General features: G+C 39.3%; 2 protein-coding genes across 2 annotated transcripts in view; both read left to right on the top strand.

Annotated features, from left to right (window-relative positions):
- The first annotated feature begins 3,188 nt into the window (after nucleotides 1-3,188).
- Nucleotides 3,189-15,107, top strand: LOC118737594 (endoplasmic reticulum aminopeptidase 1-like). The gene is made up of 5 exons (XM_036468198.1): nucleotides 3,189-4,488; nucleotides 9,537-9,722; nucleotides 9,959-10,439; nucleotides 10,509-10,662; nucleotides 15,025-15,107. Exons 1-5 carry the CDS (start codon nucleotides 3,902-3,904, stop codon nucleotides 15,105-15,107), a joined length of 1,491 nt encoding a protein of 496 aa, XP_036324091.1. The 5' UTR covers nucleotides 3,189-3,901.
- The window catches only part of LOC118738227 (aminopeptidase N-like), a 1,497-nt gene continuing 124 nt past the window's right edge, over nucleotides 15,040-16,412 (top strand). Inside the window, exons 1-2 of the mRNA XM_036469151.1 lie at nucleotides 15,040-15,106; nucleotides 15,208-16,409. Of these exons, the coding sequence (XP_036325044.1) occupies nucleotides 15,274-16,409 (1,136 nt within the window). The 5' untranslated portion in view covers nucleotides 15,040-15,106; nucleotides 15,208-15,273. The remainder of the gene's footprint in view (nucleotides 15,107-15,207; nucleotides 16,410-16,412) is intronic.

Genomic DNA, 16,412 nt, shown 5'->3' with positions numbered 1-16,412 from the left:
TATGAGAAATTCGGTTTGTTTCGGAGGTGCTACGCCCCCTTTTAGATAACTTTTTTTAGCCTAAATATAACCAACCTCAGAAAGTCTGTGTCCGAAATTAAAAAAAAATCGGTTCAGCCGTTCTAGATCTTTGCAATTAAAAAAGGGGGTTCAAAATATATATTTTTATATATATATTTTTTTTTAATGAAATAAGTTATTATCTTTCAATGAATTGCCTGACAAAAAAGGTTACCTTGGCGGGGTAAATTATGTATGTAATAATATTACATTCATTAACTTTATGGGGAAACAAACCTACTTTTCCACTGAGAGCTGATTTTGTGACCGGCGGCAGCCGAATTGCGTCAGACGAACTTCGTCGTCGCTTTAGTTGTGGGCAATCTGCAATACTGCAGTGTGTTTTAATTTTGGCAGCGAACTTTCTTCCGACGATTTTCTCTGAGCGATTGGATTCTATTTATACTTAAAGAGCGGGTTTTGTTCCATTTTATGGTCCTTCAAATCACCAGAGAGTTCTCCCAAATGCCAACAAACAAGAATTTTAACAAAATTTTAATGCGTCAGCCGTATTTCAAAGAAAAACTTGTAATATTCTAAGAAGTTTTTAGAAATGAGTAATTAGGTAGCATATCATAGATAAAATAAATATTTGTTTTTTTTTTGGCGTCATCAAAGTATATCTTATCAAGGCCTACGGCAAAATATAATCTTTCACTCAAATGTAATTTAAAAACATATGAGATACACCCAAAGAAAAAATTAAAACTAGTTAAACGAAGGTAAGCTCGCAATATTGCAAAATTTTCGAAATATTTTTCTAACAAAATGGTGTATTTAATTTTACGCTTATTTTAGCAAATCAAGCTTTTCGCCAAAAAAAAATAAATCATTTCATTAAAGTTATTAAAGTTGAACACGTTAAACTCAGAAACTACCTGTCGGACTTATTTACGGGTTTCAAAATTTAACCATAAGAAAGTATCAAAATGGCGTAAGTGGCAAGTTTTTACTAGTTTTGCATTCGATAAATCTTTTTCTGATAATTTTGGCTTCCTCTCAATTATACTCTATATGTTTTCTTGTACGCTCTCGCTGCAAGTACTTACTGGAGCAGTTATTGAATGGACCTAATATTGAAAGATTGGTGGCTTCAAAATAAAATTGTTTCCACCCACATAAAAAAGTAAAATGAATTAAATAAGTAATAGTGTTTTCTTTTCTATAAAAATTTTGCCTTTTCATTGCATGTGTGCGTAGAGCGCTCTGAGAAAAGAAAACGCCATTAGTTATGTTAAACGCCACAAAAGAAATATTAAGGAAAGGCTATTTAGAAATACATATTTTTAAATAAGGTTCTATCTCTCTTAGCTCTCTAAGGTCCATCAAAAAGGGGATTATAATTTATCTTATTTTTTATTAGTATAGTTACGATTATCCTTGGAACCTCGTCCGGATTTCCAAAAGCTTTCGGTTCGTATCGCTGGATTGTTAAATAAATGCTAACGATGACCAAATTGTAGTACAATTAACTTTATTGTACAGCAAACAATTTACAATACTCGTTAATACCGTAAAAGCACTTTACAATACTCGTTAAAGCAATTACAACACTTTACAAAACTTGTTAACACAATTATACTTATAGCTTGCTTATTCGCAACTCACTTTACTTGTAGCTTACTGACTTGTAACTCTCCAACTCCGCTGTGTCGTGGCTCTTATATACCTGCGCTCGCACTCATGGCAACTCTCGAACATTCTGAAGTTCATCGCTCATTCTCTTTCTCTCGCTGTTCGCAATGTTCATCCAACTTGCCGTGGATGGAGACTTTTGTTTCTAAATATGTATGATAGCGACTTTTGCAAAAAGAGTTAACGTTTGACGCTATTTTCTTTTCAGAATATAGAAAGATTTTACACTGTGTTGTTAGTGGACATGAAACTACTCTAAATACTGGTACGTTACCCACCAAAAGCTAAAAATCGGAAAAAAAAATATTTTTTTCTACAAAAAAATTTTGCCTTCTCAATGCCCTTTTCATAAGGCTGCTTTTCACTATGTCAAATTCAATGGCATTTGTCGTCAAATGAGTGAAAACACATTGTCAAATGAAATTAAAGACGGTTTATCGACTGATTTATATCAGAATCCGTTTTTGGCCCATGATCTAATCGGTAAAGGGTTGGGAAAAGGAGATAAAGTAGTGTCAAAATATATTGACAAAATTTATTGTCAAAATATGGCATAGTGAAAACCAGCCTTTAGTATTTTTGCGTAGAGGGCATACATAGCGCAATTTGCAAGTGGACTACTCATATGAGCTAAATGATAATTTTAATGCCAGAAAAAGACTAATAACAAGCCCGAATCATGAGAATTTCGACAAAAATAAAATAATTTATAAGGAGCAGGAAAGACCTGATTGACAGTTTTCAAATTTGAACAAAATACCCGCATTCCAGTCGTCAATGATTAGGGTGCATATTTTGCAACTGAATACAAAAAAACCCTATGCGTCCTAAAATAAATTTGCTCCAATCTCTTTTCTGCTCTTTTGATTTTTTTCAGTGTTGATTTCGTAAAACAGCTCTTAAATTGGTTTCTTTGTTAGGAGTCTTTAATGGCTTTTTCGTCTTCTTTTTGAAATCGCTGAAACCTTCCGAACATAAAAAAAACACCCATTTAGCAAAACAGAGATGCCCTGTAGCCCAAACAAGGGACTCTAGCTGGACGGGTCAGATAGTAAAGATTTGAGAAAAAATATTTATGGCTGGATTTAATGCTGACATAACCACCGAGTTTGACGGAATCGCATGTTCAAAATCTCAAGTAAGAAAGAAATGCAAAACAAATTTTTGAAATATTGGCCACCGTTCGAGAGTGCGAACTACCACTCGCTAATATCTCGGTTCGATTACTGTTCCGGACATTATATTTAGTTTTTTTTATCAGCATACGCCCATGTTCCACCCATTGTGTGGTAACATCAAGAATCACGCCAATAAATTGCTGAAGAAGCTCGCTCAAAGACTTAATTAAGGTCGGAGCCCCAAGTAATTTGGGAAATAAAATGATATGTCTTTTATTGATAGATGTTTTGTGATCAAGTATATGGCAATGGGTTCGGTCAGGCACCAAAACCCTCAATTTAGCCCCTCTGACATTGACCGTTCAATTCAAAGTTTCCTAGGTTCCTTTGACAAACTGCGGCTTACGGAGTTGAATGTGGCTTGGGATTAAATAGGCGAAACCCTTTATATAAAACGTTCCAAAAAATGGTAGACCATTGGCGATCAAAGAGGCGTCGTTGGCTCGACTATGTTCAACGAATGAACGCAAATGCTCCAGCCCTAAGCGGGAACGACGGAGGTAGCTATGGAAAGGCCAGGTGGAGAAAGACTTGGCTTCACTAGGCATTTCCAATTGGCGTCATTTCATTGGCTTTATTCCACTCGGCCAAAATAGCTTAGGCGGTTGCAAGTCAATTAAAATATATGTTCGCAGCAAGACTTCATTTTAATAACTAAACTAATAATTAACACCTTGACACTCTGTCAGCGCATACAAAGATTGACAGTCGCCTCGACTTCTACAAAAGCACTCAAAAGCGCACTACGCATGGCGAATACTCAAACGTTATCTTATCAGCGTCATTAATGCGCTAGCTTTTGCTGTCTATTGAGTCGACTGACAAGCGACTTTACAAGCGAGTGAGAAAGTCTAGTCTGGCCACTGGTAACGCGTCACTGAGTTTTCATTTCAGTCGCGGTTGTTAAGTCAAGACGAGTGGAAGTTCACTACGGTTAAGGGACAATATTTCTAACACAAAACTGCTACCGATCTAAGCAGCTGTGGCACATTCGTGAGAGAAAAAAATCGTGTAAAACGCTGACAGTTATGGGTGAGCGTGAAGCGCGCTTTCGACATCGCCACTATTGCAACCTGCTGCTGCTCGGCATGCTATTCTTCGACATTATTTCCGGTATCGTGATCGAGACAGATGCCCTTACCAATGCAGTCAAGAGGCTTCCTTTCAAAAATCAAGATGAATTGCATGTAACTTCAATGAACTCCTCCGTAACGAATGGATCGCCACGTTCGTTGCGTCTGCCCAACACCACATATCCCCTACATTATTACCTACATATTGCATCACATATACACCGCGAGCAGTTCGAATATGCGGGCAATGTCACTATTGACATTGCAATACGCGAATCAACCAATGAGATTGTGTTGCACGCAAAGAATCTCACCGATTTCTCGATATCGATGCGTGAGTCGTACACTCACGAAAAATTAGATGATCTCACATACACATATGACCAGCAAGCATGCTTTCTGATCATACACCCGATCGAAAACTATCAAGCCTTTGAAGCGGGTCAACGCTACCACTTGGAAATATTGTTTAAGGGTCAAATGCATGAGGACACTTTCGGAATTTACTGGATGACCTACAGCGATGAGAAAAATAGCACAGTGTGAGTATTAAGTGAATCACAGTGCGAGATAATGAAATGGCGGGAAGGGTTTACAAAGCATGTCCGGGTAGTTAGTTGTTGACCATCACTGATTGAACTTTGCGGTGATAGTAGTCTTGCCTGATTTCATTTGTGTACATATATGTGGAAAGATACGTACATATGTGCGTGTGTACTTGTATAAATATGTATACATATATACATATGGTCAAATGAAATCAAAATCGTTCACTAGCTCAGTTATCTCAATACTTATTTTTTGTGGAATCAAACAAACATATCGATTGCTTATTCGTGTATATGTGTTTCACAGATAACTTATACAAACATTCTTTTTTTTTACAAAAAATCCCGCTTTTTCAAGCACCACAGCTAGACAGCGCGTGGTCTGCAACGCATACATACAAATATGCACAAGTTTATGTGCACACATACATACATATGTATGCATATATAGCACATACCACTTAGCTCATAGTTCAACGCTTACCAGTTGCCCCCAAAACAAATATGAGACTGATAACGTTTATCGCTAATCAATAAAAATCGTGTGAAAGGAAATTGTGTTGATAAGAAATAAAAAATAATGCATAATGTACATGTGTATGTAACTATATGGAAGTGTAAGTTAAAAAAAAATAAAATAAAATAACAAAAATTCAAATATTAAACATGAGAACTTGACAGCACAAATGACAGTTATTGATTGGAGTACGCTAATGGCCTAAGTTCATTGAAACTCGCTACGGATAACTTCCTACTGCACGAGCGCAAAAAACTTATGAAAAATACTTTTACAAAAGATTGTTTTGTTTGCAAAGGCAATGGGTTACACGATTTGATTTGTAAACAGCGTTTATTGTTTGGAATTGAGTTTATTATTCAGTTTAGTCCTTTATAGTCACTTTCACGAAAGCAATTTAAATGAGAAATTATTATTTTTTAGCATTCATCATCATTTTTCACCTAAATTGCTGGTGAAACCGGAAATTACTCCCTTTCTATTTCGTATCTGACAATAAACTGTAAACTAATGCCCCGAATAAAGACTAAGCAGCAGGTGCTTCGGGCGTATCTTGTCTTGTGGACTTCAATTTCTAAAGTGGCTACCAAAACCGCTATTGTTGCTTTTAAAAATAAATTATAAAGTGTATGATTTACTTTAATAAAACTTGACATACCTAAACTCAGACAAAAAATTAGAAGACTTTCAAATTTATTTAACCTCTTTCAAAATATTTTCAAACTAAAACTTTCTTAAAATTTTCTTTTGCGATACATTTTTAATTCACTTATTCCCTGAATTCAAGCCCAAGTTGAGTTTTTAAACAATTGGCAATCCGTCAACATATATTTTAATTATTCCTACAAACTATTAAATAGATTGAATTTAACTTATTAAAGAGGTTACAACCTTCTTAAATCTCTTTCGTTTGACATCCATATTGTGATGCATTTCATTTACTTAGTTCCCATGCTTCAAGTAAAATTTGATTTTTAAAACAGATGGCAATCCTGCCACATATTGCTTGAAAAAAATCCTCTACAACCCATTGCGGATGATAAACATATTGTAATAATTCATTTAAATTACCCAAATTCTTTATTTGAAGTTAGTTTTAAAACAGGTGGCAACCCTCTTCAAACACTTATACATATTCAAGCTAAGATGTCTAAACACTATTGCGTTTGACACTTTAACTTATATATAATTTAATTAAATTCGTATTTTCAAACAAGTGGCAACCCTCTGCAAAATATTTTTATACTCCAACCTTACTAAACCTCTTTCGTCTGACATCCGTATTGTGCTACATATTCCAATTACCTAAGTCCTTTAAATAAAAAAATAATGCAGGTGGCAACTCCCCTACATATTTCTTAGAGGCAAAGCCTTTTGAACCCCATTTCGATTGATACCCATACTATAATAATTCATTGAAATTAATTGATATACATTTTTAAACAGGTGGCAACCCTTGTAAAATACCTCAATAATATTTAAGTGTTCAAACTAAAGGTTTCTTAAAATATGGGTGGCAGGCGAAAGAGGCTTAGAATGTTCTAAATTTAAAATACGTTGAAAAGGGTTGCCACCTATGTTTAAAATCAAAATTTCAAGCTGTCTGTCTGGAAAATCAGTCACTATTCCTAAGTATAAATGGATTTGTTGTCAGAATAGCGGCGAGGAAAGATATCTGAAGAGAGTAGATACTGAGCATTTGTTGGCTACTTTGAAACATATATACATATGTCGCTAGAGGCTAGATATCGCCTTTACACCCGAGGTTGGTAAGGAATACTATGGTTGGTTGGTTAGAGTGCTTTGTCAAACAAGGTGGCCAGCAATTGGCAAATTTTAACCTTTTTGAAACTAGAAGCTCGTTCAAACCTAGAGCCATTAGACGTTATTGATGAATTTCAGTATATGCTTTGGCATGCACACCCCCGGGTCAGTGTGTGCTGTGGAGACAGCCTCTAGTTTTTAGGTATTTTCTTGGTCATTCCTTACAGCGTCCTGGTCGAGATGATCGAGGTATTACCGACCGGTCTGGTAATCCCATACTAACCAGTCTCTGTGCCCTGAGTTATCAGAAATTGAGGTCAGTTATCTCCTACAGTCCTCCACAAGTTGCAAACCAACGTAGAATAAGGAAACCTAGAATAAGGAAAAACAATTGTCTGCGATCTTGCAAAACTCAGCCTCAACTTCATCTTGGCCCCGTAAGGAAAGAGAGCTGTGCTCTTCACGCACTGCATCTTTGCGCGAATTGGTTGGTTCAAGTTTATGGTATGAAGGGCCTTTACTTGAAATAACCCAAAGCCCGCAATCTGATTGCGCTGTTCTTTTGAGAGATCTATAGATAGTCCCCAAACTGCACCGACCATCCCACTTGTTGCCTAGCCTTCTTTTCGCTCCATAGAGGCCCGCTCAACAACACTTGTACCATTAAGGCGCTGCGAATTTCGCAAATATTAAATGTGCGTTTAACATAACTCTTGCGTAATATGCTTCAGTTTGGAAAAAGGTCTGGAGTGACAATCCAATCGAAAGTTTTTAGTAATAAGACATCTGATCTTTTTGATCGAGCGGGCTCAGACCAATTACTCCTTAAACCGCAATCAGTTATAGATCTCCCACCATCTTTGGCCATCGAAGCCACCGCCAAAAAATTTGTGAATTTTTCTCTTAACAGTGACTTTTTTCGTTGTGATTTTTGTAGCGGCTACTCAACCCCCATATCAGTTTGTCGTAAATTTCAACTAATCAGAGACCCAGGGAGTGCAACTCCGACTGCGAAGTGGTGCCGTGCGTCATGAAGTTGCTAGCCGAGCACTCGTTAAGGACATCCGCGTTTATTCTGCTTAGGTACGAGTTTAGTCTGCTGCGGTATCCAGAGCGGAGTTGGGCTATGGTGGTGCGAGTCTCACGAGGCAGACAAAGCTCTGTCCCGTCCACGTTAGATGTTTATATTCCCAAAAGCGCATTCATAGGTCGGGAGTCGATGTAAGTCGATACTGACTGCCAGTGAATGGCGTTTATGATCTGTATGTACAGATTCCTCCTAACGTGCCTTGGTGAGAACTCAGCAGCAAATAAGTGTCTGTTCGGGTGCCCGCGTATGTGACCCCCTACTAGGAACAGTTCGCAGAGGACTATATTATGCTCCTCAACGGATAGCACCTAAGTCTCGCCTAGTTTAGAATCGGCCGCCAAATTTCCTTGTACGTTGCCAACAACGTTTCTTTTTCTTTGACCGAGATGCTGCCGGCTAGCGACATGAGGATCTTGTTGGGTTCTGTACTCTATTGACAATTGTGGTCATTTGCGCCGAGAAGGGGAGCAAAGTGTCGAAGGTAACTCCAAGAATTCGGATATTCACCGTCGGAATTGTTTCTCCATCGACATGAATTCGCAGCTGTAGTGTGATCTCCTTCATCCTGCTTGTTAAAAGGTTTGCCGAGGACTTCGTGGGGCAAAGGGTTAGGCTACTTGTACTCTTGTACTTAAGAAGCGAGAAAGTTCGGAGAGGTAACCTTTTACTTTCGACTACAAGTTATCAATTCCATTCCCGAACAATATTATCTAAGAGTCCTTAGCATAAGGGACAATTGAGACTCCCTCTTCTGGTTGAGCGAGCTATGAAATATAATAATGGGTCAGTCCTCGTGTTACCAATTGTCCTTTCGCACTCGCTGAAATCCTTTGACGACTGTCTAAATTGATAGCAAATTATAAACGTTTAGCTTTGCCACTGCACAAATGCGACGATCTGAGTCGAAGTTTGGTACTCAGATATTAAGTTTGTCTAAACTACACACGTTCCGTCTATAACTGTGTTAGTTGATCTGGTTTCTCGCTTTCGCTTTCAGAGAAAGTTATGTATCCTGGCAATTTCTTTATGCTGGCAAATTTAGCTAACGTGGAAACTAAATTTGCTGGTCCAGGATGTAGTTTTGCTTTACATAAGTTAAGAAAGTAATCATAACTGCACCCAATATGTAGTTTTAATACAGGACGAAGTCTCACCAAGCTTATACCACAATAAGGAAGTCCAATGGGGTAGAGTCGACCTTACAAGAAGTATTTCGCGAACCCATTTTTTACCGTGACACGCAAAGAAGACAAGCAAAATCTTTCTGAATTGATCTTTTCTTTCTTGACTAATGTTACACTTGCATCTTGAGCTCTTTTAAGAACCTAAGTAGCTTTGTAAAAAAGGCACCGTCTTACTATCCAAGCATTTCGATTTCTCTTGGAAAAAAATATTCCGTGAGGGCCGATTAACAAGCGTTTTTATTTAGGACTTTAAAAACGCATCTGAATAGCCTTCGTTAAAGTCTCACTTTACTTATAGATTGTCGTCGAAAGGTCAACATTTTTTTTTAAGTAGAGAACAAATTTTTATAAAGCATAAAAACTCATTCATATGAAATTCTATCGCTCTTCGTAGAGACCATCATTTCCATAGCCTAACACACTAATCACTTTTTGTTACTAAAACTTTTCTTCTTGCTCTCCATCGTATTTTCCATGCATACAATAGCTATGTGACAGCTACGCAATTTGAGCCGACCAGCGCCCGCCTGGCCTTTCCTTGCTACGATGAGCCATCATTTAAAGCAAACTTCACTATCAGCCTTACGCACAGCAACTATTACACAGCCATCTCGAATATGATGGTACGTCAAATTGAACCGAGCATTGACGTAAATGCTGCACTCGGTGACAAGTAAGTAGACACAATTGAGTAATACTCGTACCCATACTAGCACGCACATATGTATTGGCCAGCAGCCAAAGCCAATTAATAAACCGCAAATTTACACGCACTTCACAACTGCTCATCCATTACGCACATATGTACGTGTATCCGTTAAGTCATTGTTCATTTTCAACACACTTACACATCAAAGTTTAACGAATATGTGTTTGTTTGTCTATGCTATTTGGAATGTACGCGCACAGTGATGCATCAATGGTGACAACCACATTCCACACCACCCCCGCCATTTCTACTTACCTGGTCGCTTTTGTTATCTCCGATTTTGTCTACATTTCGGAGGAATATCGCGGTGTCATGCAACGTATTTTCACCTCACCCCGCATCGCTGATAAGGGACGGAAAGCATTGAAGAATGCTGTGCGCACGGTGGCCATGTTTGAGGACTACTTTGGCATCGATTATCCGTTGGCGAAATTGGATCACATAGCATTGAAAAAAAATTTCGGCTCTGCAATGGAAAACTGGGGTTTAATTACCTACAAAGAGGACAATCTGGTGCAGCAGGATGGTGCGGATTTACACAAGAAACTGAAGGACATACTGACGCAAAATCATGAAATCGCTCATCAATGGTTCGGTAACTTGGTGTCACCACAGTGGTGGACATACGCTTGGTTGAATGAAGGGTTTGCCACCTATTTTAGTTATGTAATAACAGATTTGGTAGGTACTTGAACTAATTTGAATGCAATAACTGTTATAAATAATCAAATTTTCTCTATCACGGTTTAGCTTTATCCAGAATATAAAACTATGGATTTCTTTTTGACTGATATTGCTGAGCGCGCCTATAGTTACAATTATATGACCGTGCGACCTATGACTTACTATGTGGAGAAAGAGTCGGAAGTTTTATCTGTATTCGATATCATATCCTACCAAAGAGGTTAGTATCCATAATAAATGCCTCTCTTGAAAGCTTAGGAGGCTTAGGTTGGAATTGTCTTTAAGTATAATGGGTCACCGCCGTCCAATGTTATGGACCTCTTATATTTTGTGGAACCCAGTTCCCTTTTTCTAATGGAAAAGGCCTTAGGCACGTTGCACATTATAGAGCGATACGATATGCGATACGACACGCGAATCGATATAAAAGTGCAGTGCCCATTAGAGTGACACGACACGCGATACCATTTGCGGTGTGATAGCAAACCGTGTCGCACGGCCGATACGCAAGCGATATTATGTCGCAGCAGTGTCGCTTTGGTGCAAGTGTGCACAGTTTTCATCACTTCCTATCAATTTCGATATTAATCAGCATGTCGATATCTCTTTCGTATCGTATCACTCTAATGTGCACCGCGCCTTAGCCTGCCTGTTACCTTCTGACTTTGCCTAGTAATTTTTTGCCTCATTTTTTTAATCACAGCACATGAAATTCTGAGGAATAGTTCCAAGCCTATTAATCTCTGAGCTGCTCGTATCCAAAAAATACCAGTCACTTCATTACGCAACTACATATCGTTACATTAATATAGAAAGGCCCTAACTCATATAGTCGCTGAAACGCAAAAAACCGTAACTGACTAAAATTTTTTATCGCTTAAAATGATGTGGGGACTTATAATTCAATGAAATGCATTATAAACAATCAAAAAAGAAATTTTGGATTTTTACTTAGATACGGCTTTTTGTATTTCAGCGACAATAGGAGTTAGGTCCTTTCTATATTATGGTAACGATGTGTACTTAGAGTTACTTTGACTAGATATCCAAGTGAGGTAAACGCTTTTCACGGATGAGGCATTACATCATCATTAATAGTTGATGGCAATCCCACACCAGCTCGGAGTTGACTTCAACTGTCTGAGTTTATATATGTAGACGTGTTTGTTGGACCCTCTGCTTCCACACCGTGGTTGGACTTGATTGACTGTTTCTTCGAGGTTTGGGTAAACTTATAGATATTATAGTACTCGGCACCACCAATTTCAGTGATTAAGAAGTCATTTAGTTTGTAGTCTTTCCAGGGCAGCAGACATCGAACTTTCCAGTCTATTTAGATAGGTCGTCCTATCAGAAATCGTCGATAAAATCAATGGAATTATATTACACGATCAGATAATGTAGCCTGTAGGCCTCTAGCTGACCGAATGCATCACATTTTGTACAAATATCGGAACATGAAAAAGCTATCCCTTCAAACGAGTCTTTAGCGATATTCAACCACCATTTGGACGAGTTTTTGCGTCGTGGTTATTTTGCAGGCGTCACTATTGCTCCAACGGCTTTTAAGAACCTTATTCCAGTTAGTTCGCTGCCTTTAACACTTATATAAGTGTCCCGTCATGTCCCGCTTCTTCTGTACTTACAATCTTAAATCTTCAGTCCGCTTTTTTAAGTACTGCAAAGACTTGAAATTGAAATACTGATATCTTATACCTAAAGCGACAAAGCAACTGAAATTATCATGCACTATGGTATAGACAATTTTAAAGAGCTCTCAGAGGGAGCGCCTGGATCTCTCTATTGCTCCCTTCTAGAAAGGCTAACGGTGTACTTTCTTTCAGAAGAGACCACAGGTATTCGGTTATCAGCAGGGTCCAAAAAACCAAGGGTATTATTCGGATACCTTAAAAACACTTTGCCACAATCCAAAAGAATACAGTCGACGCATCATCCTCATTTTCTCCTGATGTAACGGTAAATACAGAGGAGCAAATTCAATAAAATATTAAGAGCTGCTCCCGACGTTGTGGGCATGGCGCCTTAGTGCCTAAACATCCACATAAAGACATGCTTCTACTCCACCACACCACCGCAGAATACAATCCGGGCATAGCCGCCCTCAGACCCCAGTAGCTCGTTTCTGTAACTGTACTGTAATGGTACTCTCTCTCTCTACTACTCATTTCCAGTAGAGAACAGGGCGGCGAATTCATATCTCAATTCGCCTTGGTAGAGAATTGTTACAGAAACGGGCTGCATGTCTATCTAAAAACTCTCCGATACTGTCTGAAAATTATCTGCGTTCGACGCTGGTTTTCCAAGCCCGCTTCTTACCTATAGTTACCGTGACTGCATCGTCTCCCAACGTCTGACATGTTACAAAGGCAAACTTCCTCCCCCACAATCAGCAATATTCCAGATTAAAATGGAATGTATCCACCTTATGATTGTTTCGCCCACTTCATGAAAAAGTTTATGGAAAGTAAAGGGTGCAGCTGGTTTGAGTAAAATGTGTAGGAGTCTCAATATAAATTTTGCATTGCTGTTGAAAATTTACTTTCTCGAAGCAGGTCACTATTATAATGACCAGCTACGACTATGCTTTTGATGTTAAGATCAGGGTTTTCGATGAAATCTATAAAGTGTTCATAAGAAACAAATTTGTTTCTTCTGTAAACACCGCCTATGGGAATTTGGTTGCAATTATACATTATTTCGACGAAAGTATATTCAATATAACTGAAAACTCCCGACTCTGATATATCGTAGTTAAATTCCTCTGATGTTGGTTTTGTAGTTAAAACCCAGTGAATGCTTTAAACAGCGTGGAACGATTTTGGGGAGCGAGTAACTTCACAATCAATATGGCGTTCTTGGAGTTACTATTGCTGCGTAGAGTCAGACCTCAAATTGGTCCATAGGAACATTTACGGAAACGAGGAGCGAACGAACTAGCCAGGAGCGCCTCCGCACTGCATGTCTCCTACGCGGTGGACACGGGTGGCTGGCTTAGGGAGATTAAGTAAAAAATTACCGAAATTTATCACTCGAAGGCCAAGTAGAGGCGGGAGAGATTTCACAGGCTCTTACAGGATTACCCAGCAGTTTTGGGTATCCTACGACCCCCTTACGATCAAAGCTCTCTTGGGGATGAGCAAAGAAGATGCCTACAATTTACAGCATCGTGCACAGGACACTGGCCCATTTGGGTGCATGCCGAAAGGGTAGGATTGCCCTGCAATAGGTTCTGTCGCAATTGCGCTGACCCGATCTCGAAAGCGATAGTCGAACACTTCCGGTGCGATTGTTCAGCCCTCGCAAGGATGAGGGCGAAGACAATCGGCGAACCATTTCAGCAGAATATTTCAGAGTAGTACAGCTGCCTCTCTCTGTATGACGTACTGAAATGCATCAAAACCGCCAAACGGCTGTAGGTTGCACAAGTTGTGGAATCAAAATGGCAAACTTGCTAATTGCTTGTCAGCAGAGTGACAATCCGCTTGGCATTGGCCAAATCAACAACTACCTCGCTTATCCTCAGCATTAATCGATACTCAGACTCCTTCAAGCCAGCTTTTATCAGTTCCATCACGTTCTCACTTTGGTATGCAATGTTGGTGAACACTTGTGCAGCTGTCAATCAAAACCTTTTATCTAGTGTACTTTTCGAATGCGCCTTTGTAGGCTTTTCAGCATAACGGATGTCGAACTGATTGGCCTGAAGCTGTTTGGTAGCGCATTGTCACTCTTCCTCTGTTTGGAAAAAGACTCCTCCAAAGAGTGGGGAAATACACAAATTCACTATATGCTTGTCTTTCCCACTCTTTACCATCACCTCATTAACACCATCTGAGGCCAGCGACCTCAAGTGTTCAAAACCTCACCGATTCCTCAGTGGACATCCGTAATGCTATCTATCAGTTTAGTCTGGTGGTTCTTCCCATCATGCTATCCACTTCCATATCCCTTCTTGCGTCAGTAATTAACCTACCCGGGAATGAGCGGATTCTATGTGCCCATCAGATTTTCCAAGAGAAACAAGCCAATCCGTCAAGTTGCACTTCAGAAGTTTCTATAAGAGCTTAATTTTGATTTTCGGACCAGTGCTCCTCTTTTCGGATTTCTAAAGGCCATGCACTCTTTACCTTGCGGTTCATCTCTTCAATTTATTTCAGTTTTTTAGGTTAGGGAGAACTAGTATTCTTGTTTTATGGAGCAACCCAAATTTATACCCGCATCTTTTTTCAGTGGTACGAGGTTTTTCAGTTTGCGGCAATAATGAAAGTCAAACCGAAATTTTGTCAAATGAAGTAACCAGTTCTACTATATATTTGTGTGATAAACAACTAAGAAAAAATATCCAGCTATAAAATTAATTGTCTGTTTGTATGGGACAAAACTTACCATTTCCATGGAATGCTCGAACTATCAAAAAAACAGTGGCATTTGGACACAACAGTTTTTTGTCTTTGCTGCGTAGTGTACTTCATCGCTAAAGATTGTACTTAAACTCCTACCTTGAATATTTGCCTCCCCAGCATAAAACTATTATACTCACGCTTCCTTTTACCTCTTACAGCTGCCTGTGTTATTAAAATGTTTCATCACGCTTTCACTCAGAAGACCTTCGTACGTGGCATCAGCCAGTATTTGCGCAAATAGTAAGTTTTTCTTCAATAGACACCGAACTTGCTTTAAGACATCAGGAACTGGTCAATAACATTTAATTCGAAGAAATTTTCTCCCCTCTCTCTCAAGTCAGTTTACTGTGGCCAATGAGTTGGACCTCTTCGATGCCTTACAATCTGCCATTGCAGAAGATGCCACAATGAATCAGCTGCCTTGGATTCAGCAAGATTCTATACGCAGTATTATGCTCTCCTGGACGCACAGTGAGTGGATTCCGATTGTAAGCGTTTCGCGCGACTATGAACGGAATACCATCACCATAAAACAACGTTCGAAGGATCAGAAATCTCGCGAACACTGGTGGATACCATTGAATTTTGCCAGTGCATCTGCGCCGGACTTTGAGCGTACAAGCGTCGACTACTTCATGCCGCCCGTGACTGAAGTGACACTAAACGCCAGCGAGTTGGGCATCGAACTGCGACCTGACGATTGGCTTATCGTCAACAAACAACAGACGGGCTTCTATCATGTACTCTACAATGATGCCAACCTCTGGCTCATAGCCAAACAATTGCACGACAATCACACGCACATACATCCACTCAATCGCGCTGCTATTTTCCAAGATCTGGGCCCACTTATTGAGAACAACGAAATACAGTCGGTGGATGTGATATTCGAATTACTAGAATATTTGCAGTACGAAGAGAATCTTATACCGTGGAATCAGGTGGCCGACACAATCGTCTTTCTAGGCAAGAATCTCTTTGGTACTCTCTCACACAAAATGTACAACCATTTTGTGCGCCAGCTCATCAGGTCAATGTTCATACGCCTCTTCGAAATGCCGCTGCATGAAAACCTCACCAACACCGACTTGCTGGCGAGACAAAAGATCATGGAAATGGCTTGCTTGGTCGATCTGAAAGAATGTCTGGACTACACGCATAATCAAGCACACGAGTACATATTCGGTAATGTGAAATTCGGCAATGACATGAGCTATTATGCCATGTATGAGACCATACTCTGCTTGGGTGTGAAATATCTCAGCGACATGGAGTTCAATGCCATTTTGGATTTGTTCGCCAAGACCGAACGTGACACACTGTGGTACGATGATCTTATTTATTCCTTGCGTTGCACACAGAGTCAGTCGCATCTACGACAATATCTCAATCTCTTGCTGGGGGAGAATTCTACCAAAAGCATTATGAATGACAGCGAATCCATGATGTATCTCTTCTACTTGTTCAAAAGTAATATAGCCGCACGACCAGTAATGTGGGAGTTTTTCGAGAGCAATTACCGTGTGCTCTGCCGTTCGCAAATGTT

The sequence above is a fragment of the Rhagoletis pomonella genome, unplaced genomic scaffold (assembly GCF_013731165.1).
Source record: "Rhagoletis pomonella isolate Grant_MI unplaced genomic scaffold, Rhpom_1.0 Rhpom_scaffold_00004, whole genome shotgun sequence".
In the NCBI taxonomy this organism is placed as follows: domain Eukaryota; kingdom Metazoa; phylum Arthropoda; class Insecta; order Diptera; family Tephritidae; genus Rhagoletis; species Rhagoletis pomonella.
The sequence above is the reverse complement of the archived record's forward strand: the minus strand, read 5'-3'. Positions and strand labels throughout refer to the sequence as shown.